The following is a 25272-nucleotide window of genomic DNA, read 5'->3' as shown; positions in this document are numbered from 1 at the left end:
GTAAATATTATATCTGAGAGGGTAGATGATCTGGAAGAATAAGTGACAGATTTCATCGCTGTCTTCAGTAATTTATTGGAACAATTTAATAGACTAAAACTAAAGGTAGAAATAAGAGTGTGACTACCAGTTGCTACAGGTAGTGTTAAAAGCACTATTCATGAGCTTCAAATTCAACTTCTCAGGGGAGTAAAGAATTAAGGCTGTATAGTTTTTGACCACCAACCACAAACTTAACAACAACATTTATTTATATAGCACATTTTCATACAAACAATATAGCTCAAAGTGATTTACAAGATGAAATAAAAAAGGAAGTTAATATAATACATACAAGATTAGGCAGTAATGTAACAAAGTAAAAGGTAAGATCAAATGGCCAGGAAGACAGAAAAAACAAAACAAAACAAAAAACTCCAGTTAAGCAGAAGAATAAAAACAAAATACAAAATCTGCATGTGTTGCAAGGCCAAAAGATCCCCCAGCCCCCACTGGGTATTCTACCTAACATAAATGTTCTAAATCAGTCCTCATGGTTTTCAGGCTTCACATGGAATAATTTGATGATGGTGGTCATTTAGACATCTGGGATACTCGCCATTCAGTCCACGCAGGGCGCAGCATGGTACCGTGATGAGGTGGTGCTGGCGCAGATCACCAGCGCAGAAGAATTGGAAAAGACAGCAGAGAATAGTACAGATTAGTACAGAATTCCAGAACCCAAAGAAAATGATAATTCAATGCCGATATAGTCTAATAGGGATATAACTAAAATGAAGCTATGAAAAAAAAATTTTAAATAATGGGCTTTTAGTAGTTGTTTAATTTTTTTCCACAGTATCAGTCTGGTGAATTTCTATTGGTAAAGTATTCCAAATTTTAGGTGCATAATAGCAAAAGGCCGCCTTAGCATTTTTTCAGGTTGGCTCTTGAAATTATAACTAGTGCTTCATTTGAAGATCTGAGGTTATGATTTGGGGTGTAAGGGGACAGACGTTTCAAAATATAGGACAGGGTGAGATTATTTAAGGTTTTGTAAGCAATTAGTAGTATTTTAAAGGCAATTCTAAATGACATGGGTACCCAATGTAATGATGCTAAAACTGGTGAAATGTGCTCAGATTTTCTTTTTCTAGTTAAGATTCTTGCTGCTGCATTCTGCACTATCTGTAACTGATTGATGTATTTCTTAGGTAGTCCTATAAGGAGTGCATTACAGTAATCTAGTCGACTGAAAACAAAACCATAAACTAATTTTTCAGTGATTTGTAAAGTTTTAAGAGTTCTAACTTTAACTATATTACTTAAGTGAAAATTGCAGTCCTAGCAATCTGATTAATATGTGATTTAAAATTTAGGTCAGAGTCAATAGTTACCCCTAAATTCTTTACCTCCAACTTGACTTTTAAGCCTAAGGTATCAAGTTTATTTCTCATATCCTCACTATATTCATTTTTGACAATAAATAAGATTTCTGTTTTCTCCTTATTTAGTTTAAGAAAGTTACTGCCCCATCCATTTTGGTCCTCCATATGGAACAAATTCCCTTTTTTTGTTTTAAATTGTACTAGTTACAGGGTCATTCTAGGATATCTCTGATTAGAGAATCACAGTTTTACAATCAATTGGAAGTCAGAATAAATTGTTACATTTGTTTTAACAGATATATCAAAAGGCATGCCTCTTCTGTCATTCAGTGTGGCTTCCTCACCCTTTTGCCTGAGAAGATTCCAGGGAAATTAAAGAATGGGTTTATAAACCCATTCTTACTGGCCCTATAGGGGTGGGATTTTTTTTTCTTTAGTCCAGAAGGAGTCTTTGTCCGTGTAGATTATCAAAAACTTCATAGATAATTTAAAAAATGATGTGTTGTCTTAAATATCATCGCTGCTTAAGCAGGTACTTGGGTCTTCCATTTTTACTTAGCTCAGTTTTTCAGTGCATTTAATTTAATACATATTCAAGCAAGGGTTGAGTGTTAGACGACATTCAACATGACTTCTGGACATTGAGTTCCTTGTAATGCACTATGGGATGACTAATACCGTTTTGTGAATGAAATCTTCAGAGACATTTTAGGGGTGAATGTATTAGTATACCCAGGTGATACATATCATTTTCCCGGAAGTATGGAAGAACATATTATATATGTAAGTGGAATATTTGCCAGACTTTGTCTCAATAAGCTTTACACAAAATTAGAGAAATGTGTATTTCATAAATCCACTGTTTTCTTGGGTTATGAAATTTCATAGATCAGAGATCAGTATGGTTCCAGTCTTTGCAAATTTGTGAAATGGAAAATTCTAGAGAATCTGAAGATAGTACAAAGATTTGTGGGGTTCTCTATTTATTATTATTGTTTTATTGGGAATTTTAATACAGTGATCCTCTACAATTACGTCTCTTACAAAACAATCTAACAAGCGATTTTAATGGATACCTGAAGCCTTTGAGTAACTTAAAAAGATATTCCTGCCAGCTCATAATTTGTGTCACCCAGATTCTAATCTTTAACTTTTATTGGAAGTTGCTGCATCTCATGTTGGGGTTGGCGATGTCCCGTCTGAAATTTTTCAGCTACAGGGAAAAGGGAAAAAAATCAAGAACTGCTTACTATTAAATTCACTCTGGAAGAGCAGCATCACTGTATGGATGGTGCAAAATTTCTTTTTATTACTTTTACTGATTTAATATATCTGATGTCAGGTAAAAAGATTGAAAGCTCACTGGTTGTTTTGTTTTTTTTAGCTGCCTTGATATTGTGATTTCATATCAACCCAGGGACAAGAATCATAAACCAGATGCTTGTCCTTGTATTTATGAAATTGAGGAAGATACCCCTCCTCGAACCGCCACCCCCCTCCTCGAACCGCCACCCCTCCTCGAACCGCCACCTTATCCGTGGTGGAGGGGTTTGCGTGTCCCAATGATCCTATGAGCTCTGTTGTCTGGGGCTTTATGCCCCTGGTAGGGCCACCCAAGGCAAACCTGGTCCTAGGTGAGGGATGAGACAAAGTGCGGTTCAACAAAACTTCCATGATGCATAAAAAATTTGGACAGCGTTTTCCCCTCGCCTGGACGCGGGTCACTGGGGCCCCCCTCTGGAGCCAGGCCTGGTGGTCGGGCTTACACCCATGGGGCTCGGCCGGGCATAGCCTGAAGATGGCAACGTGGGTCCCCCTTCCCATGGGCTCACCACCTATGGGGAGGGGCCAATGAGGTCGGGTGCAGTGTGAGTTGGATGGTGGCCGAAGGCGGGGACCTTGGCGGTCCTATCCTCGACTACAGAAGCTGGCTCTTGGACGTGGAAGGTCACCTCTCTGAAGGGGAAGGAGCCTGAGCTAGTGTGCGAGGTTGAGAGGTTCCGGCTAGATATAGTCGGGCTCACCTCGACGCACAGCTTGGACTCTGGAAACCAATCTCCTTGACAGGGCCTGGACTCTCTACCACTGTAGAGTTGCCCCCGGTGGGAGGCGCGCCGAGCGGGTGGTGGGCATACTTATTGCCCCCCAACTTGGAGCCTGTACATTGGGGTTTACCCCGGTAGACGAGAGGGTAGCCTCCCTCCGCCTTCAGGTGGGGGGACGGGTCCTAACTGTTGTTTGTGCGTGTGCACCGAATGGCAGTTTGGAGTACCCACCCTTTTTGGAGTCCCTGGAGGGGGTGCTAGAGGGCATACCTTCTGGGGACTCCCTCATTCTGTTGGGAGACTTCAATGCTCACTTGGGCAGAGACAGTGAGACCTGGAAGGGCGTGATTGGAGGAATGGCCCCCCTGATCTGAACCCGAGTGGTGTTTTGTTATTAGACTTCTGTGCTCGTCATGGATTGTCCATTACAAACACCATGTTCAAGCATAGAGGTGTTCATATGTGCACTTGGCACCAGGACACCCTAGGCCTCAGTTCGATGATCGACTTTGTGGTCGTGTCGTCGGACTTGCGGCCACATGTCTTGGACACTCGGGTGAAGAGAGGGGTGGAGCTGTCAATTGATCACCACCTGGTGGTAAGTTGGCTCCGATGGTGGGGGAGGATGCCGGTCAGGCCTGGTAGGCCCCAAACGTGTCGTGAGGGTCTGCTGGGAACGTCTGGCAGAGCCTCCTGTCAGAAGTAGCTTCAACTCCCACCTCCGGCAGAACTTCGACCACGTCCCGAGGGAGGTGGGGGACATTGAGTCCGAATGGGCCATGTTCCGTGCCTCTATTGTTGAGGTGGCTGGCTGGAGCTGTGGCCGTAAGGTGGTCGGTGCCCGTTGTGGCGGCAATCCCCCGAACCCGTTTGTGGACACCGGCGATGAGGGATGCTGTCAAGCTGAAGAAGGAGTCCTACCAGTCCCTTTTGACCTGTGGGACTCTGGAGGCAGCTGATAGGTACCGGCAGGCCAAGCGGAATGCGGCTTCGGTGGTTGCTGAGGCAAAAACTCGGGCATGGGAGGAGTTTGGGGAGGCCATGGAGAACGACTTTCGAACAGCTTCGAGGAGATTCTGGTCCACCGTCCGGCGTCTCAGGATGGAGAAGCAGTGCAGTGTCAACACTGTGTATGGTGGGGATGGTGCGCTGCTGACCTCCACTAGGGACGTTGTGGGTCGGTGGGGGGAGTACTTCGAAGACCTCCTCAATCCCACTAACATGCCTTCCAATGAGGAAGCAGAGCCTGGGGGACTCGGAGGTGGGCTTCCCCATCTCTGGGACTGAGGTCACCGAGGTGGTCAAAAAACTCCTTGGTGACAGGGCCCCGGGGGTGGATGAGATACGCCCGGAGTTCCTCAAGGCTCTTGATGTTGTAGGGCTGCCGTGGTTGACACGTCTCTGCAACATCGCATGGACATCAGGGACAGTGCCTCTGGATTGGCAGACCGGGGTGGTGGTCCCCCTCTTTAAGAAGGGGGACCGGAGGGTGTGTTCCAACTACAGAGGGATCACACTCCTCAGCCTCCCTGGAAAAGTCTATTCGGGGGTTCTGGAGAGGAGGGTCCGTCGGATAGTCGAACCTCGGATTCAGGAGGAACAGTGTGGTTTTTGTCCTGGTCGCGGAACAGTGGACCAGCTCTACACCCTTAGCAGAGTCCTGGAGGGTGCATGGGAGTTCGCCCAACCAGTCTACATGTGTTTTGTGGACTTGGAAAAGGCGTTCGACCGTGTTCCTCGGGGAATCCTGTGGGGGGTGCTCCGGGAGTATGGAGTACCGGACCCCCTGACAAGGGCGGTTCGGTCCCTGTACAACCGGTGTCAGAGCTTGGTCCGCATTGCCGGCAGTAAGTCGAACCCGTTTCCAGTGAGAGTTGGACTCCGCCAGGGCTGCCCTTTGTCACCGATTCTGTTCATAACTTTTATGGACAGAATTTCTAGGCGCAGCCAGGGTGTTGAGGGGGTTCGGCTTGGTGGACTCAGGATTGGGTCACTGCTTTTTGCAGATGATGTTGTCCTGTTTGCTTCATCAGGCCGTGATCTTCAGCTCTCTCTGGATCGGTTCGCAGCTGAGTGTGAAGCGGCTGGGATGGGAATCAGCACCTCCAAATCCGAGAGCATGGTCCTCAGCCGTAAAAGGGTGGAGTGCCCTCTTAGGGTTGGGAGCGAGATCCTGCCCCAAGTGAAGGAGTTCAAGTATCTCGGGGTCTTGTTCACGAGTGAGGGAAGAATGGAGCGTGAGATCGACAGGCGGATCGGTGCGGCGTCCGCAGTGATGCGGGCTCTGCATCGGTCTGTCGTGGTGAAAAAGGAGCTGAGCCGTAAGGCAAAGCTCTCAATTTACCAGTCGATCTATGTTCCTACCCTCACCTATGGTCATGAGCTATGGGTAGTCACCGAAAGAACGAGATCGCGAATGCAAGCGGCTGAAATGAGTTTCCTCCGCAGGGTGTCTGGGCTCTCCCTTAAAGATAGGATGAGAAGCTCAGTCATCCGGGAGGGGCTCAGAGTAGAGCCGCTGCTCCTTCGCATCGAGAGGAGTCAGATGAGGTGGCTCGGGCATCTGATCAGGATGCCTCCTGGACACCTCCCTGGTGAAGTGTTCCGGGCACGTCCAACCGGGAGGAGGCCCCGGGGAAGACCCAAGACACGCTGGAGGGACCTATGTCTCCCGGCTGGCCTGGGAACGCCTCGGGATTCTCCCGGAAGAGCTAGAAGAAGTGGCCGGGGAGAGGGAAGTCTGGGCATCTCTGCTCAAGCTGCTGCCCCTGCGACCCGACCTCGGATAAGCGGAAGAGGACGGATGGAGGAAGATACTAATAAACCTGATTTTATTATTCTCTCTGAAGAGTTTCTAAAGGTTACTAGTGTTGTGCACCCTTAGTCATTATTTGACATAATCAAGGCTGCAGGAGATCTAGAAAAAAAGATTTGGTATCTTTACGTGGAGAAGTTATTTGGTGGGTACGTGATTGTAAAATCTTTGGTCACCCAGGTATGTCACGTAGTGTGGTATTAAATAGATATTTTTGGTGTGACAGTATGTATCTAGACATTCATGATTTTAGCATATCATGTGTATACACACATGCCAAGGGCTCACAAGGTTCCTCCGGTGGGGTTGTTACAACCACTTACACTACCTTCCAGATAACGGAATTGTATAAATCTAGATTTTATTACTTATCTTGTGTCTTCTCAAGGTCATACTGTAATCCTAGTAGTAGTCAATAGATTTTCAAAGAGTGCTCATTTTATTGCTGTTAAAAGATTCCCTGTACTCGTGTATGGCAGAAATTTTTTTATCTTAAAAATATTTCTTGTGTATGGATTTCATCCCTAGTATTAGACAGGAGTCCGCTGTTTATTTATTTGATTTGACAATTGTTTTGTGCCAAAATAGGGTGCTCGATTCTTCTCTTGTCTAGTTACCACTGCAGACTTAATGGATAGTCAGAGAGTACCAGTCAGGGCCTGGAGAATTTTTTTACCATGATCTGTTCATTTGTTACAAAATGATTGCCTTTAACAGAGTTCACCCATTAGGTTTTAAATTATTCGGCTTTAAGAACGTTGGTGTATGAATATTTGTATGGGTACAACCTGCTCTGTTCAATATTAATTTTCCCAATTCATCAATTTCTAGTTTAGCAGAGTGCCTTACTAGACCTCAAACAAGGTGGTAGGTGATATGTAAGAATTTCCACAGTACAATAGTTTCTGCAGCATGCTTCGCTAATCTTATAAGAGGAAGACGCACCCTGAACTTAGAGTTGAGAAACAAAACGTAGTAAGACACAAAGAGATGTGTAGTGAAAGTCCCTTCAAGAAACTTGGGCCACAGTTTATTGGCCCTTATCCAGTTTTTTCAAAAAATGGTGTTGAGGCTTATAAGTTGGCTCTCTCTAGTCATTCTGGTTTTCCATGTGTCCCCAACTGAAACCTGCATGTTCTTCTCCACTTCAACAGACTGCAACCAAACCAATACCCATAAAAGTCAGACAAGATGTGGAATATGAAGTGCAACATATCTTAAATTCTCACCTTAATTCTCACCAGGATGAAATATCCAGTTCAAACCTACTTCATATGAACGCATAGTCACAAAATAAATGCGCTGTACGCTTATTATTATTATGCTTTACAGTATATAGTGCTGGGTGGTATGACCAAAATTATACCTGTTTCACGGTATTGGACGGTATTTTTTTTCGCATGCATGAGTGGATGTTAACCACATTTTCCACTGCAATTACTGGCTAAGAATAACCTATTCCACTGTCATGAGAATTGTACAAAAAAACATTTTAATGTGCACACAACTGTTAATACAGGTTTGCATAGCCCCATAAAGTGATAGTTTTCAAGGGGGTGGCGCTCATGAAGAGAATGAATCCCATTACATGACAGATGCAGTCAAAATATAGAGCCTTTTTATTGAACAAAGTTTGCAAATAACTTAAACTGAAAGTTTGACAACATATTTTCAACCATCCAAAGAGGCATTTAGACTTAGTAAAATATCCAGAGGTGGTTGTCAAAAGTTGTACTGCACTGAACATGTCTTAGAAAAGGAATAAAGAGTAATATTTTTTGAAAACCAATTACACTTTGTTAATGTTAACAATCTCTGTCCACTGACACGTTTAAGTGACTTTTTAAACAACTTTACCATCATTAAACTGCATAATATTTAAACTAATAAATAATAACAATAAAATAAATAATAGTGCAGCTTCCAGTAATAATACTATTACTTCCAAGACTTCAAAGCCCAGGTGCATTACACAGTATTCACCCAAATTAAAATAAAATAAAATAAAACAAAACAAGTGCAACTTGGTGATGATATCTTTACCAACTGAACCATCATTAAGGCAAACTGCATTAATATGGACCTTACTTCAAGCTAAGCTATATACATAAATAATAAAACTGCAACTTGCATTTATAATGCTATTTGTGGTATAGCCCTACGGAAGAATATTACGGCCACAGTGAAGAAAAAAAATACGGACAATGAAGAAAAAAAAACTATATGTCGAGAATAAAGTGGACATGTTGACTTTATTCTCGACATTTCCACTTTAATCTCGATGCTTATGTTGAGACTAAAGTTGACATTTCCACTTTTTTCTCATAGTTTATTTTGTCATTAAAGAAGAATGTCGTAAACTAAACTTCATCCTAAAATCAATGTTTAATTTACTAGATTTTCTCAAACCCCGTCATAAGTTAATGTAGCACAATAAATGCTTTATGTTAAGTGTTCTCCAAACCAGTTGTTAATCACTACGCGCTTCTTAAACTGACTTACTCTGCACTGAGGAGGCGCAAGCAAGTGATCGCCACACAAAATACATTCACTTCATGATATTCCTGCTGTCTGAAAATGTAGAATGCTAAGATAAATTTTCATGATGAAATGCATTAAAGCAGGTATTAAACATGCACGGTAGTGCTCCCTCGCAGTAAGGGGTCCCCAGGTGTACGTTCAGTCTAGAGAACTTTATGGCAGGTGTGATGAGGCTCCAAAAAACTGGATGTATGAATGGGTATCGCACAGGTTTAACTTAAATATTGTGTAAATATTGGGTTCATGATCTGGTGGTCGGAGACACGAACACAGAATTCACTGGATGTTCTTCTGAGCGGGCTTTCTTTATTGCATGCGTGCTGTCTCTGTCTGACGTACCAAACCCGCAGTTCCTATCCTTCCTTTTTCTTACTCCTCATAACCAATCACCACACAATAAACATCTTTGTGAAATTAAAACTAGTTATAAACTTAGACCATGGAGTGTTCAGAAATCTTCGTTATGCATGTTTAATTATGCCATCCATTCAGGGTTGCACCCATCCAGCGACCATTGTGTGCGAGGCAGGAGCAAATCCTGAACAGGGCGCCAGCACATCGCAGGGTGAATACGAGCAATACATACACTAGCAGGGTCAATATAGCATAACAAAAAATCACATCCTACATGACTTTGAAAAGAACTGAAGCATGCCAAGTAAACCCACCAGAAAAACATGCAAATTCAAGGCAGGGAACACAGCAGTGTACCCTCCCCGTCACCGTGCCTCCACACGATTAATACATGCTTTAACGCATTGATATCATTTCATGATGAAAGTATTTATCTTAGCATTCTAAGTGTTTAGGGAGCAGGAATATCATGAAATTAATGTATTCTGTGTGGTGATCGCTGCCTGCACCTCCTCTTGAGTGCAAGAGGAAGTCAGTTTAAGAAGCACATAGCAATTAACATGGCTTGGGAAACACGTAACACAAAGCATTTAATGTGCTACATAACTTATGACGGGATGTGAGAAAATATACTAAATTAAATATTCATTTTAATATGAAGTTTAGTTTACGATGTTCTACTTTAATGACAAATTATGAGAATAAAGTCAACATGTCGACTGTATTCTCGTCATAAGCGTCGGGATTAAAGTGGAAATGTCGAGAATAAATTCACATGCTGTCACACTATTTACACAGTACCCAGGTACATTACACAGTATTGAAAAAATAAATAAAACAAGTACAACTTGGCTTGCAGTATTATCCTGTAGTATAGAAACAGTATTCACACATTTGAACATAATGGTCCACATCTGACCTTTTAAAACCAAAGTATCTGCAGACAACAGACACAGCTCCTTTTTTTGGCAAACGTTCTTCTGTGTCATCATATTCAACTTTGTCGTCTGCTACAGCTTCAGTTTCAGAATGTTCTCTGTCTATTTTCACTCCGTTGCATGCCTGTTTACAGGTGCAGCAGTGAAAAAGGTCCCCCCCTTAAACAGCTTCCCGCTGTACCATGTTCCAAATGTTGTTTAGGCTATTTAAACCAGTGTTGCGGTAAAAGAAAAATCCAGTGCCGGATTAACCAATAGGCACATGTAGCATATGCTACGGGCCCCACAATTTTGGGGGCCCCCAAATGGTGGACCCAATATTTAATGAAAAAGTGTAGCATTGAAAAACTGGTCTTTAAAAATATTATCTTTATGTTTTTAAACTGTAAATTTCTTACACAACAAAACTTTAGGGGCCCAACACATAAAATTCACATAAATATTATAAGATTCTTATTATAATCGAGAGTAAAATAATTATTTAGTCCGGTTTGAACTGTTCAGAATCTAAACTTCAGATGATGCAGACCAAAAGGGCCCCCAAATTTCAAATGTGCTACGGGCCCTCAAAGCTCTTAATCCGGCCCTGGAAAAATCCATTATCATAACAAAATAAACGGTTTTTGGTATGAACCGGTATACCACCCAACACTAACAGTATATAAGTATCCATTTTCATTTGTTTGTTTTTTTTTGTTCATGGGACTCTGTTATTAAATTATGCTACCTAATTTTGCTTTTTACAACCACCGTTTATTTCACAGAGGCATTTGATTGTTGTAATATTTCTCTTATTTATATGTATTTTTGTTTTTTGTTTGCTTTTGGTCCTATATTTGTTTGTTGATTGTTTGGTGTTGATCCTTTTGTATATGCTTAACTGTGTTTACAAGTTTGTGTAATCTGTTTTTCCCTAGTATCTTTATTATATGCAATAGTCAATATTTCATTGGTGTTATATTTAAGCAGTTATTTCCTACTAGTTTCTTTGCCCTTTTATGTTTCTTGTTTTTATATGCATGTATCAGATATATTTTATTAGCTATACTTTCAAAATGACACCTCATCAGTTATTGATAGTGTTTTGTTTATAGACAGCACTTTTAGTTCTTTTGAATGTGCTAATGTCATTTTATCCATGGGCTGCTTTTCATAGTGTACTGTACATTCTATTTTATACTTTTACCCATGTTTCTAGTCTATAGAAATATGTGTGTAAGTAACATGGAGTATATTCAACTTTTATTTTAAAAAGTATTTAGAACATGAATTTTAGTTGAAATGTTGTGCAATCATAGATGAAGTCAAACTAAACATTTTGTGAAGTTGTTTTTTAGGTATTTGACATTTTCATGTTATTTTAATATGCACAGTGTAACTAAACAATGCAAAATGTATTTTTGGGAAATCCATTGATATGTAAATACCAAATAGTGTCTACATTTAGGATTAACAAAAGGCATTATTTACTTACAAGGTGGAAAAAGTGTGTGGCAGAATGTGGTTTTTAGCCACTCAGTTTACATTTGCCTTCATAGAAAAATGCCCTTTATACAGTGTTATGCAAAAATATTCAACTCTCCCCACCCCCAAAAGACATGATAATTTTCTGCATGGCAAAAGATTTAAATACATATTTATCCATTCAGTATTTTTAATATGAACTCTTATGCTGTAACAATACATATTCAAAGTCAAAATAAACCATTTTCTGTAGTTATTTAACTGAAGAAAAATTCAAAAGTTAATGTTTGCATAATTATTTAAGCTTCTGTGCCTTGGAGGCTCCAGGTTTACACAGGGGTCAGTGCTAGTGCCATTTTTATTATATATAAATTATTTGGATAGGAATCTAAATAACAAGCTGGTTAAGTTTGCAGATGATACCAAACTAACTGGACTGTCAGATAATCTAGAATCTGTTGAATCATTACAGTGTGATTTGGACAGCACACAGGCTTGGGTAGATTTGCGGCAGATGAAAGTTAATGCCAGTAAATGTAAAGTATTACACATAATAAGTAAAAATGTTAGGTATGAATGAAAGTTCACTTTATGAGAAGGATTTAGGAGTCATAGTGGACTTGACACTATAAACTGCCAGAAGCTGTTCAGAATTCATTAGGGAAGGCTAACAGAATGTTAGGTTATATAGCACATAAAGAGTACAAGTTAGGTTATATATAGCACATGTAGAATACAAGTCCAAGGAGGTTGTGCTCAGGCTGTGGCCTCACTTGGAGTACTGTGTACAGTTTTGGTCTCCAGGCTACAAAGGAATATAGCAGTGCTGGAAAAGGTCAAGTAGAGTGACTGGGCTGATTGCAGGGCTACAGGGAATGAATTATGATGAAAGATTAAAAGAGCTAAGCTGTTTCAGTTTAAGCAAAAGAAGATTGAAGAGGAGGCATGATTGAAGTGTTTAAAATTGCAGAAGGAATTAGTACAGTGGATCGAGACTATTATTTTAAAATTGGCTCATCAAGAACACAGGGACACCGTTGGAAACATGTTAATGGAAACATGTTAATGGTAAATTTTGCACAAACATTAGGAAGTTTTTTTTTTTACACAGAGAACCATAGACACATGGAATAAGCTACCAAGTAGTGTGGTAGACAGTAGGACTTTAGGGACTTTCCAACTAGACTTGATGTTATTTTACAAAAAGTATGTGGATAGGACTGGCAAGCTTCTTGGACTGAATGGCCTTTTCTCATCTAGATTGTTATAATATTCAAATACTTTAATTGAGTTCAAGACCTAAGTTCTGGTAATGTACAGTAGATTTTATATTTTTATGTAACTTTCATCCCAATTGATGTCTCTAACTTTACCCATTGTCAGCATGTTTGAACCTGGAGTTAACTGTACTCATAAAGATATTATCTTTAAAATGTTGGGCAGGTTCTTACAGTGTGCCCTTTGCATATGTAATGGGCTCTGAATTCCTTCCAGACTGCCACTATAAGAGGGGTGGGAGATACTGAAAATGGAGATATAACTAGCTGGCCTGATCCATGACAGATTATGGGCTATTGGTGTAGCGTTTAAATGTAAGTGCAGAAGCATCATCATTTAATTGAAATAAGTTCAACAGAGTGTAACTGCAGTCCACAACACCTATGATATCACTTACGGGAACTATTCTTGACACAACCATAGTAAGACACACTATTGGCTTTTGTCACATGTACTAATGCAATTCTCTGTATGTTTTTCTAATAAATGCTGTAAACAATGGCACTACTACCTAATAAAAGAAATTTAAAAAACAGAAAAGGAATAAAACAGCTGTTAGAGATTAGTAAACATTATTATTCTTTTTTATTTCCTATATTTTTATGTTTCAAATTTTTCTTTATTAAGCTGCTAGCTGTGTATCATGGCTCCACCTGCGTAATGGTGAAGCAGGACACACTTTAAAAATCAATTAAAAAAATGTATTAATTTGTATTGAGAAGAATTTATATTGATAGTTTTCATATCCAAGGGCCTCTTGATATACAGTATTTTTGGTTTTGTTATCAATGGCGAGAATGTAGCTATGATCTCTTGCCAAAAATGTAAAAAGTTGCCAAGGTATTTCTGGCCTAGCGAAAGGTAGGCATGGTCCAATGTCAGACATTTCCACTGTATGTGATCATGTTCAGCTGTGATGGAGAGAGCGTCCCCCAAATGGGTAGAAGAACACTTGGCTGTGATATCTCTGCTAATGAGCAGGTACCGTATGAAATACTTGTAGCTGAGATCTCTCTCTCAAAAACGTGAAACGTTACTCTTTAACAATCTCTAGATTATAATGTCTGCTGAACAAAAAAGTATCACTAGCTAAGTGGAGGCAAGGTACGCTCCAACACATAGCAAGAGGTACAGCGACTCGAACGGAGGAGGGCGTGTGAGTGAGAATGGCCCTACCCGGCTCCCTACTCCTGAGGTCTCGCCTTCCCCACCCCTCGTCCCACAGCCTGTCTCTCGGATTTGTGCGAATAAATCAGTGCTGCAACCTAACTGTAATACTGTAATGAGAGAAGTTGCAAAATCAACCAGAATGATAAAGTTAATTATAGAAAAAAAAAAACAATCTCAATCCATTAAGGAGTTCTCCTTTGAAAAGCAGACAGACAGACAAACTGAAGTTGGATTTTATATATAGAGAGATATTGTCAGTTTCTCTGTTGCCACAATTAGAGTATACAACATTTGCTATAGGATTCTCAATAACAGTGCTAACATTTCTGATGTTCCATCTATTCAATTGAAAAATGTTTTGCAATTACCTTTAAAATGCAATATAAAATACATTCCAGTAGGTGGCACATTGATAACATTAATGCTGTATGACCTATCATAGTGTAACTGCAGGATAGACAGAAATCAACTTATATATGTGTTGCTAATAAAATACCCTCTGCACGTTTCTTCATATACCAAGTGGTGCTACTTGGTGGCTCTTTTTTAATGCTAATTTAATGCCAATTCTTCTAATGCCAAGGAGATTGAGTGACCAATATAGAGACCGCCCTGCAAAGCTCCTGCACCCCACCTTAGTGGGCTTGCTTCGGGCTTTCCACACATACTTTCTACATTCCTCTACCAGCTTGAAGTATTTTACCTTCTTACGCTCATGGGCCATATCTATCCGGTCTTCCCAGGGAACAGTGAGTTCCATCATGATCACAAGCTTAGACTGGCCAGATGTTAAGACTAGTTATATGATCCTAACTGATCCTAGCTCCCTGCTGGTGCATGGCTACTGCCTTGCTATGCAATTCCTCTTCCACCACTGTATGGATCTCTTCCTGGATCAGCTGACGTCTCTCTCTCCCCACCAGGCTTTATCATATGGGGTCTTACAATGCTACCTAACCCAGCTGTTCCTACTGCCACCCGAACCTACCAGCATGTCATATCTCAGCCTTTGCTTCTGCCTGTTCAACTGCATTCTGTGCCTGCAACATCCTCCCAGTTTTATCTATAACACCTACAGAGGAGACTCTGGTGTCAGTTGAGTCTCTATAAGGTGCACCTCTCTTGCTCTGGTGATTCTTAAATTCCTCTGTCAGGCTAGTGAAAGGAAGCTGCAAATTGTTGGTATGACCATACAGGGCAGTGCTGCTCAGGCTTCTCAGCCCAGCCACCTATGAAAGAACTGACTGATGTTTCACTCAAATCACTCAAATCACTCTACAATGGTCATTGGTACTTCATATAACAGCAGTGGCCAGAAAAGTCTTGGGAGGATTCCATGCTGATAAATCAATGCCTTAAACTTCCTGGAAGTCTTGTCTTGTCAACTGCTAATAACCATAATTCAGCTCCATATGAGTTGACTGGACCAATGCAATATCTCTCAAGGTACAGTCAAAGATTTTCCATAGGTTCTTCACTGGCTTCTCAGGTCACCAGTGGAATTTGGTCTCTTCCCAAAGTAAAATGGTACTTGTCTGGTACCCTGCCTTCTTTAGGACCAGGGAACTGTATTTGGCTGGCTTAAAAACCCATTTTTTGCCCATGTCATCAGCCTTTCCAGCCCTTGGAGGAGCCATCAGCACTCTGGCACTTACGTTGCTGTGACAGTTAAGTTATCCACGAAAGGTCTAATCGGAGATTGACTTATGGCAGATCTGGACAGGGAACCCCTGCATTACACTTCTGCTGCCTTGACAAGCATGTTCATCAGAAGGGCAAACAAGGATGCTGATAAAGTGCGTGATAATGCCTTTCTCTAGGCCTCGCATTCCTGGGACTCCTTCCTTTTGCACTGCAGTGTCAATTGTGAAGGACAGCCGGGTCCCATGCCCGGCAGGGATGCCCCTGCTGCATCTGTTCCGGGGGAGCCACCATGGGTAGCTCAATACCTCCCCCGGGACACTTGGTGGCAGTCTCCCCTGGCAGATGGTGATTCCCCAGCCTAGCGCATGGCTCCATGGGAGATGGAGTCCTCCACAGCCTGGTTGGGGGCTCGGATGGCCGCTAGGGGGAGCTGCATAGAGTCTGCAGCCCCGGCTGGTCGAATCTTCAGCCCCACCCGGAAGTGCAATTAGAACCAGGTGGTCAAGCACCTGGAATGCTTCCGGGTGGGTTATAAAAAGGGCCAGCCACCACCACTCAGAGAGCCAGGGTCGGGAGGAGGAGGACTACGCTTGCAGAGGAGTGGTGGGAGAGGAGAAAGAATTGTTGGTGTGTGGAAAAGAGTGCTTGTGGGACTGTGTATTGCCTGTGCATCACGGGAAAGACGTGCACCCACGGGTGAAGAAGAAAATAAAAGTCCTTGGTTTATTACGTGCCTCTGTGTCGTTCTGTGCCGGGTCAGGCGCCTATATAGCGCCTTTACTACACAATATAGGAATTCCTCAGGAGATGCAGTGTCAGACGATTAGCAAGAACCTTGAAAATGATTTGCCTTCCAGAGTGAGCAGAAAGATGGATCAGAACTATGTGATGTCACTTGCATTCTCTTCCTTTGGTATCCAGATGGTCTGTACATATCTGCACTGCTTGGCTACTTTCCCTCTCTCTTACTACCCTGATGAGTCTTCACATTCTCTCCAGGAGTTGGGCAATGCTTATACACTTTGTATGACACTCCACTCCGGCCCTGGGACTGAACTAGTCCTTGCTGCTTGACTGCATTCCTGACTTCTTCCAGGGTGGGTCCTTGATGTTAAACTAGATAGAGGGCTCGGGTTTTGTGAATGACTCTTTACAGTGGGCCAGCTCTTACTCCCTCCTGCTATCACTGTACATGTCTCTGAGGTAACTGTTGATGTCTTCATCCGGGCATGCATGGGTTCTGCTCTGTTTCTGCCCAAACAGCTCCTTAGTGAATCCAAAGACATAGCTAGAGCATTATGCTAGCTGTATTTTCATACAATTTATTCAGTGCTTACAACCAACACTATGGTTCAGTGTGCAGTGCTTCTGCCTCACAAAAAAAGTCTCCTGGGTTTTTTTCCCAAGCCAAAGATTAGGTTAACTCACATTTTTAAGGTGGCCGTATGTGGAGTTGTGAATGAGTGGATCCTACAGTGAACTGGTGCTATGTCTAGGCCTGTTTCTTTGTTTTCACTCAGTGCTGCGAAGATAGGTTCCAGTCCAGTATGTTATGTTATAGCCATCTTCTAATTAAATAATTAAATCATGTTATATGTAATAAATTATGTTTTGAGAATCATTTACAGAATATTTTTTACATAAGCAGCAACTCTATATGGTGTTATTAAAGTACATAGAACATTCTGAACGTAGTTGCCTTATCCCTTTGTTTTATATAACTGCTTAAATGTATAGCTATGGCATTTAGAGGAATTTATAATTATAAAACATGACACTATTTTCTTAGAAAAATTAGTTTATGTATCTTTATTTTATCTACAGTCTCTCCCAGTCCCTTTGTTTACACTTAAATTTCTAGGTCAGTGCACTAGGGTTGTAGATAATATTTGTCATAAAAACAGTTTCACATGGGAAATATTGTATTATTTGAGTCAATAAAGCCTAGCTATTACTTAGTGTTCACACAAATGCAAAATGTGTGCTTAATATGTAGTCACATTGCTTGAAAATATCTCCACAAAGTTACTGATATCTTTAAAAATCTCCAATTTGTAAAATTATTGATTCAAAACTCTTTTCATTTTTATTTACTGAGCAGTACAGTGCTAAAATGAGAGCATGTGTGTGCATATTTTAACAATTACGCCTTTCTGTCTTATCCAGCTGTCTGCAACCTGTAACATTGAACAATCTGCCTTTAATGATTGGTTTAGTGGCCACCTCAACTTCCAGATTGAGCATCAGTAAGTAATGGCATATCAGTGGATATCTTGTTTTACTTAACTACATGCACATTTGTAAATTGAACTGTCTGGGTGTAAAAAAATGAGATTGATACAACACACAGCACTGTTTCTCAGTTCATGTCGCCTACTGTACACAGTGATGACTTCTTAAAGTAGGTGTATGTGTTGAGAAACTTCAAGAAGCATCAAATTTATAATTTAGGCTTTCAGTTTGACCATTTAAAACAGTATCCATAAAGTTGTCTGCAATTGTTAGTGTTTTCTAGTTTCATTGTACTCCTGCAATTCTATCATTAGATTACACAAGTTTAGGTACAAAACACATTTCAGTAAATTTTAGTGCAGTGCAAGTTGGTAATGAATTCATTTCTTTAAAATAAAAAACAATAAAGGCATTGCAGGATGAAAGATCTGAACAATAGGTTTTAGCCATATTGAGTAAGGCATCTATCTATAGATAGATAGATAGATAGATAGATAGATAGATAGATAGATAGATAGATAGATAGATAGATAGATAGATAGATACTTTATTAATCCCAAGGGGAAATTCACATACTCCAGCAGCAGCATACTGATAAAGAACAATATTAAATTAAAAAGTGATAAAAATGCAGGTATAACAGAGAGACAAAAACTTTGTATAATTTTAACGTTTACCCCCACCGTGTGGAACTGAAGAGTTGCATAGTGTCGGGGAGGAACGATCTCCTTAGTCTGTCAGTGGAGTAGGACAGTGACAGCAGTCTGTCGCTGAAGTTGCTCCTCTGTCTTGAGATGATACTGTTCAGTGGATGCAGTGGATTCTCCATTATTGACAGGAGCCTGCTCAGTGCCCGTCGCTCTGCCACAGATGTCAAACTGTCCAGCTCCGTGCCTGCAATAGAGCCTGACTTCCTCACAAGTTTGTCCAGGCGTGCGGCTTCCCTCTTCTATATGCTGCTTCCCCAGCACACCACCACGTAGAAGAGGGCGCTTGCCACAACCGTCTGATAGAACATCTGCAGCATCTTATTGCAGATGTTGAAGGACGCCAGCCTTCTAAGGAAGTATAGTCGGCTCTGTCCTTTCTTACACAGAGCATCAGTATTGGCAGTATACTATATTGTGATGTTGTAAATTTGTCTTGGATTAAGGCATACATCAATTGTTCTAATAAAGTCTTCCACAGCACTGAATTGAAATAAGCAGGCTTGAGAAAGTTATGTTATGTTACAATAATAATGCACACACAAGGGTGTAAGTAAATGCATTACCCATGGTTACCATTGGACAGTTCATTCTATGCTCTTTAATGTGAGTGAATATGTGTCTACTGTTACATCATAAAAAACATATCTGATTATCTGCTTGCAGCTCATTAAGTAACAAGCAGAATTAACTGGTTTTTAACTTATTTTCATAGTGAGTACACCAAAGGTTTCCTAAATTATTTTATGAAGGAATTTTGTAAATGGAATTAGTTCTGAAAATATATTTATCCATTATTTTTATATGTATTGTTTGTATTTTGATGTCTGTTTATCATCAAGATTCAAATGAGGTTTAATTAAAGATTCTGCAAGACTGTAACTTATACAGATGCACTGTTGCTTTCTGTACTGTGTGATTAAATATAATAAATATATTAAATGCAATGTGTTAAAATATTGTAGACCTCAGGACTGTAGGATTGCAATGTGCATGTCTAATGGTGAACACTTCTTTTTATTATAAAATGTATGCCACCCATGCTGTGGATAAGAAGTCACAAAAAACACCCCCTCTGAAAGTTTTCTGCCACTTTTCTTTAGCTATTAGTAATATACTACCATCAAGCATAGGAATGTGTAGGGTTAATGTAGATTTGATGATTATCTATGATTAAATCTTAACTTCATAGAATGGCATCATAATAATCAAATATACTTTGTAAAGCAAAATGCAAAACTACAGTTAATCTTTTTTGAAGCACGTATAGTTCACTTTTTAGAGAAATACATACTTCCTTACAAAAACATAGGCAGGTAATTCAATTTTAAATAGTCACCATTGGATCCTGAACCTGTAATTTTTTTTAAATCTCCTGGTCATAATCTTGAGTACAAAGATCCAATGTTGTAACACAATTTGAAATTTCTGCTTCCTGTGATGGGTAGAGAAAAGCCATCAAGGATTACATCTTGCCTGAAGAAGGGTCCTGAGTTGCCTCAAAAGCTTGCATATTGTAATCTTTTTAGTTAGTCAATAAAAGGTGTCATTTTGCTTGGCTTTTCTCTACATTCATAATGGCTAACACAGTTCAACACCCTAGTACTACTGTGATGGGTAGGAAATACAACGTATAATAAACTCAGGTTTGCTTGTTATTGTTTGTCAATAACAAAATCTATCAGCCAACTCCATGTGAGTAGTGGAAAAGGACATTGTAATAAGATGTCCTGAAGAAATCCTGCCTTACCTTGGCACTAGTGGAGGGTGGGACTAAATAAGACCACTGAAATATGTCATTGGGTAGTGTACTGCATTAGCAACTAGAGAGCATCAGTTGTACAAGAAATTTGCATTATTAATTTTAGGAAAATGCTTTTTGTGTTTTGTCAGCCTGTTTTCCCACCATGCCACGTCATAATTACTGGAAAGCCTCCCCACTGGTGAAATCTTTGTGTGAAAAACATGGTATTCATTATCAGGAAAAGACACTGTGGCAAGGCTTCAAGGATATTGTAAGGTAAGTTTTCAAAGTTCATGCCATGTTAACTTACTTTATTAGATGTCTGGAAGGCCCATTTAATAAACATTACTTTAGGTTAATTTGAAGGGGTATAGCTGAGCAATATGGAAGCTACTTATATATTGTGGTGGCAAACAGGAAGAGCAACTCTAAACCTAGAAAATTTCTTTGAGTACAACATGTGTGAGGGATGGCTGGCCTGTTACCCTGGCCAATACCCCCAGGCTGCCAGATGGAGCTGTCCCTGCGGCATGGTAGTGCCCCGAGTACCAGCAGGGAATCATGGACGATGGAGTTTTCCTTTACAGCCCTGCTGGATACCACAGGGGCCAACAGATGATGCTGCAGGGAGGCCCAGAGAGTTGTTTGTGCCCTATAACCCGGAAGTACATCATAAGCAAGGCGACAAAGGAAATGATGTGCTTCCGGGATGAAGAAAAGGATTTTTATCTGACCTGGAAGTGATAAGGAATCACATGGACTGTAGGGTTGGAATTGCTTCTGGGTCAGGGAATATAAAAAGACGATGGGAATCCCAGAGGTTGAGCTGAGTTGGGAGGCAGGGTGGCTAAGCGTCTGGGAGTGGAGGATTGTGTTTATTGTTATTTGATTATTGATTTATTATTGAGTATTGTGGAGAGGAGGGTGCTTTGTGCACTTTATTATTATAATAAATATTATCTTTGGACTTTTACCTGGTGTCTGACGTCTGGTCTGAGGGTTCAAGGGGGTCACGGAGACCTTAAACTGTCACACATGTTAGCAGCTGTAGGGAAAATGCTGAGCGACATGTGACAACATTCAAAGACATTTTAAATCAGTTGTATTGATCTAACTTGAGTTTGCCTTTCATGTGTTTTTTCTGTTTTGATGACTGATTATATAGTTGTTCATTACTTGTTTTTATCATATATTTTTTAGCTCATTGAAGACATCTGGTAACCTCTGGTTGGATGCCTACCTTAACAAGTAAGAGAGAGAGAAACAGAGGCACAGAGAGAGAAAGAGAGCACAAGAGACTCTTCAGACCTCCTTTACACTTTGTCCCCTTCGACTGTGATGTTCACATTTGCATTTTGTCTGGGGATGAAATCTTGGCTGCCCTTTACTAAATCCAACACTAGAACTATGTTATCAACAGCCTGATTTTAACTAGCTCTTTTCTGAAATTACAATGCAAGGAAGACCCTTGAATTTCTAACTTGATGCAAAATCTGTACTATTTCTAGACTGATGGTCAATCTGTTACAGATATATTAATGCCCTACAAGAAATACTAGTGATTATATATGCTAATACTAAACGAAGCAGGAGTGTTCCTAGGACAGGTTTGGGTTCAACACTGAATCTTCTTTCATTGTATTGTCTGTACTTTTAGAGCTAATAAAATTAGGACATTGTGTAAACTAATTTAGATAGTGTAAGAAAAAAACTGCCCACATACTAATTGTGTCTGTAACTTATTTTTAAAACATACAGTACCTGTGTCATTCATTGCAGTTGGCATTTAACACTCAGTTTTCCTTTATTTATTCATGTTTTCCCTATCTGTGCTGCAGTATAATTTAATCCAACACTTAATTTAATCCAACAGAGTGTAGGATTTGATGCCATGTGAATGCCTCAGGTTAAGCCAAGAGGTCGAAGGTACCTTTCTACTCCCCACCCAGCCTTTCATCCTAACAATGTCAATGATCCAAACATTTATGTTAATTAACAACTGCATTTTCCTGACTTTTACCAGCTCTTACCGATTTTTCATTATCCAGTGAACTTGAACTGCCTCTGGTTCAACATATTATTGAGCTACCAATACATGATGTTTCTCATACACCCTGTCTCAGCATCTAAGATATTAATCAACTTGGGTACCTCTGCTGTTAAAATGACTACTGAATGTTAGATGCTGGCTAATATAAAGAAACTGTGAAACAAAATCATTGTCTTGAGTAAAATGGAAGATAAGGATATAATACATAGGAAAACTCTTTGCTTGAAGAAGGATTCAATTATATCAAGATTTTCTAAATCATAAGTATCAGTTGACAAAACACATTACAAATGAAACTATAGATAAAGCAATGCATTCAAATTTATGTACTACTGAAAAAGAATTCATAATGTAAGTTCAAAAATAATTTAGGCAAAAAATGGATAATAATAGCTATTATCACAGAAGATGTTAGAATTACAAGCTTCAGATAGAAATAAAGAAATTAGAAATTAAACATAAAGAGATTGTTTTCAGTTATTTCAGAAGTGTACACGGTATACAATTAGCAGTTCTAATTGTGATTGACAAGCTTTTTTACTACTGTGAAGCAAGACTGGACAAGCAGCTGTAATTTAAGGGGAAAAACAGTCCTGAAGAGTGGCAAATCTAGTAAACTGCTAACTGAGCTGCAGCTAATGGTAATGTGTAACTTTACGAGTGGTTTAACTTGAGAAAGTGACGAGATGGTTTTGAGCAAACTGTGGGATTGTGAAGGATATCAAGAATGGGAAAATGTTTTTCAAATTGAGCTACACATACAGAGTAGCGTAACATGTTCCCAGAGTTACATTCATGAGTAAAATGCCTGAAGAATAATTATCTCTAACCATGTGCAGTGTGTAATGGTGCCAAAATGTCTCATTGATTTGGTGAAGTACCTCAAACAGAGTATGTGTTGGAAGATCCTACATACCTTAAGTGAACTTCAAACCTCTTCCCCACAATTTATCTTTTACTCATATTTTATGTATAATGAGAACACAATTATATGGAACTGAGCAGGTATAACTTAAAATTAACCATTTCTTCTTTAAATTCACTTAATTATCCGTCCAGCCCTTTTCAAACATGTGTCATGAGGTCTGACTAGAAAATAAAAATCAATTTTCATTGGTTCAATGATTAAATTAGTATTATTTTTTTATGAAAAATATACTACAAATATCTAGATGAGTGTAAGGAGCCATTTAATTTTATATTTTATATTCTTCAGCTGTGCTGTCATATCAGATAATCTAGCATATGAAATGGTTGTTTTCTTGAAGAGTGACCAACCCCTTTGCACTCTCTGACCTCTTTCTTTACTGTTTTAAAATGTGGATCAATATCTGCTTTTTTGTACTTTTTGGTTTTTTATTTACAATGCAACTAGTAGTAGAGCAAATGTAGATAAAGAGGTTGAAGATTAAATGAAAACCTTTCTGAGTTTCCTACATTTTTTGTGTGTTTGGTTAATTTTTCCTCAGCAAATCCTACAACCAGTAGGAAAATACAGTCTGAGAAGAAACAAATAGAGTAGTACAGTCATTTTCATAAGAAAGAGCCATTTTTCTCCTATTTCCTCCAAAATTGCATCAAGCAGGGCTGCATGGCTTGGGAAAAATAGTTCAAGTGATATTTTTGATTAATATTTAAATTGTGATTGCTGATAGTTGTTTTCCATGCTTTGTTATATTGAAACAAATGAATGTATCAATATAAAATATGAAGAATTATGCTAAATATAAATTGGTTAGGTGAGAAATGGTCTATGTTGTTAGATGATGACATTTTTTGTGATATTTTAAAACAAAAATTACTGCACAAAATTTTTGACTAATATCAATGGTGTTTATTATTAGTTGGTATGAGGGTTGTGGTGTTTCACTATATAGAGAGTGGATTGAGTTTCTCAAAACCATTGTATTGCTAAAAACGTCATACACTCAAACTTTTAAGATTAATTTGTGTGGGTTACATGAATATTATTAAAGTTTCATGTTAAATCTTTTGTAATCTACAATATATGCTCCCCAACATACTCATTAATCTCGAAGTGCTTCCTAATAGGCCCTCTCTCTCTAACCATACATAATGTTCATGCTGCATTGTTTTTATGCTTTCAATCCCACAATGCCTGATGGTTGTGCTTGGACTTAATTGTCTTGGGGGAGTATTGTGTTATGATTATGATTTATTATCTATTTGTTTTATTAGTTTTAGACTGCCTGTGTGCATTTTATTTCACCCTATTTAAGTATTGTGGTTTATTTATGGCTCCTTGCTAATTATAATGGTGTTTATATATATATATATATATATATATATATATATATAATATAGTTATGTGAACACCATGTAGATGTCACATGACTCAGCAACAGGCATTATGTATAAATTTGGTGCTTTTGAATCTCAAGATTTATCCTTTAGTGGATAAACTGAAGTCTTTCTCTTAATTCATGGTATCTTAGCTTTACAAAATAAGTAAAGAAGTTCTTTTGGTATCTTGAATCCATCTTCGATTTCCTGAGTGTTCTTTTACGTTCCCCTTTATTGTGGTGCTCAGTTATCTTCTGTTTTTCCTGTATTTTTCTTTCCTGTCGACTACACCCTGGCTATGCTTAACATCTTGGTCCACATTTGATTCTCACAAAAATGTTGGATAATAGGAGGTGTTAAGAAAAAACCTATTAAATGTCAAACTATTATATTTTTATACATTACGAACCTAATACAGTGGAACCTCGGTTCACGAATGTCTCGGAACACATTCAAATCGGGTTATGACCAAAAAGTTCGCCAAACTTTTGCCTCTGTTCACAACCACACACTTGGGTATACGAACAAGCCAATTTCCCTTTCGGTTTGTGCACGCCAATGATTTCCACACGTGTTGCAGTCTCTCCCTGTGAATTCCCTGTGCAGCGAGAGAGAGAGA

General features: G+C 39.6%; 1 protein-coding gene across 2 annotated transcripts in view; it reads left to right on the top strand.

Moving 5' to 3' along the window:
- LOC114644499 (acyl-CoA 6-desaturase) overlaps window positions 1-23787 on the top strand; it is a 166267-nt gene extending 142480 nt beyond the window's left edge. The window contains exons 11-13 of one of the 2 annotated variants that reach the window (XM_051922055.1): window positions 17783-17862; window positions 20450-20575; window positions 21500-23787. In XM_051922055.1, the coding sequence (XP_051778015.1) occupies window positions 17783-17862; window positions 20450-20575; window positions 21500-21551 (258 nt within the window). In that variant the 3' untranslated portion in view covers window positions 21552-23787. Of the gene's footprint in view, window positions 1-17782; window positions 18075-20449; window positions 20576-21499 lie in introns of those variants that run through there. The other variant, XM_051922054.1, reaches the window with a different exon arrangement.
- Window positions 23788-25272: the final 1485 nt, after the last annotated feature.

The sequence above is a fragment of the Erpetoichthys calabaricus genome, chromosome 2 (assembly GCF_900747795.2).
Source record: "Erpetoichthys calabaricus chromosome 2, fErpCal1.3, whole genome shotgun sequence".
NCBI lineage: Eukaryota > Metazoa > Chordata > Cladistia > Polypteriformes > Polypteridae > Erpetoichthys > Erpetoichthys calabaricus.
Note: the sequence above shows the minus strand (reverse complement) of the source record. Positions and strands in the feature narration are given on the sequence as shown.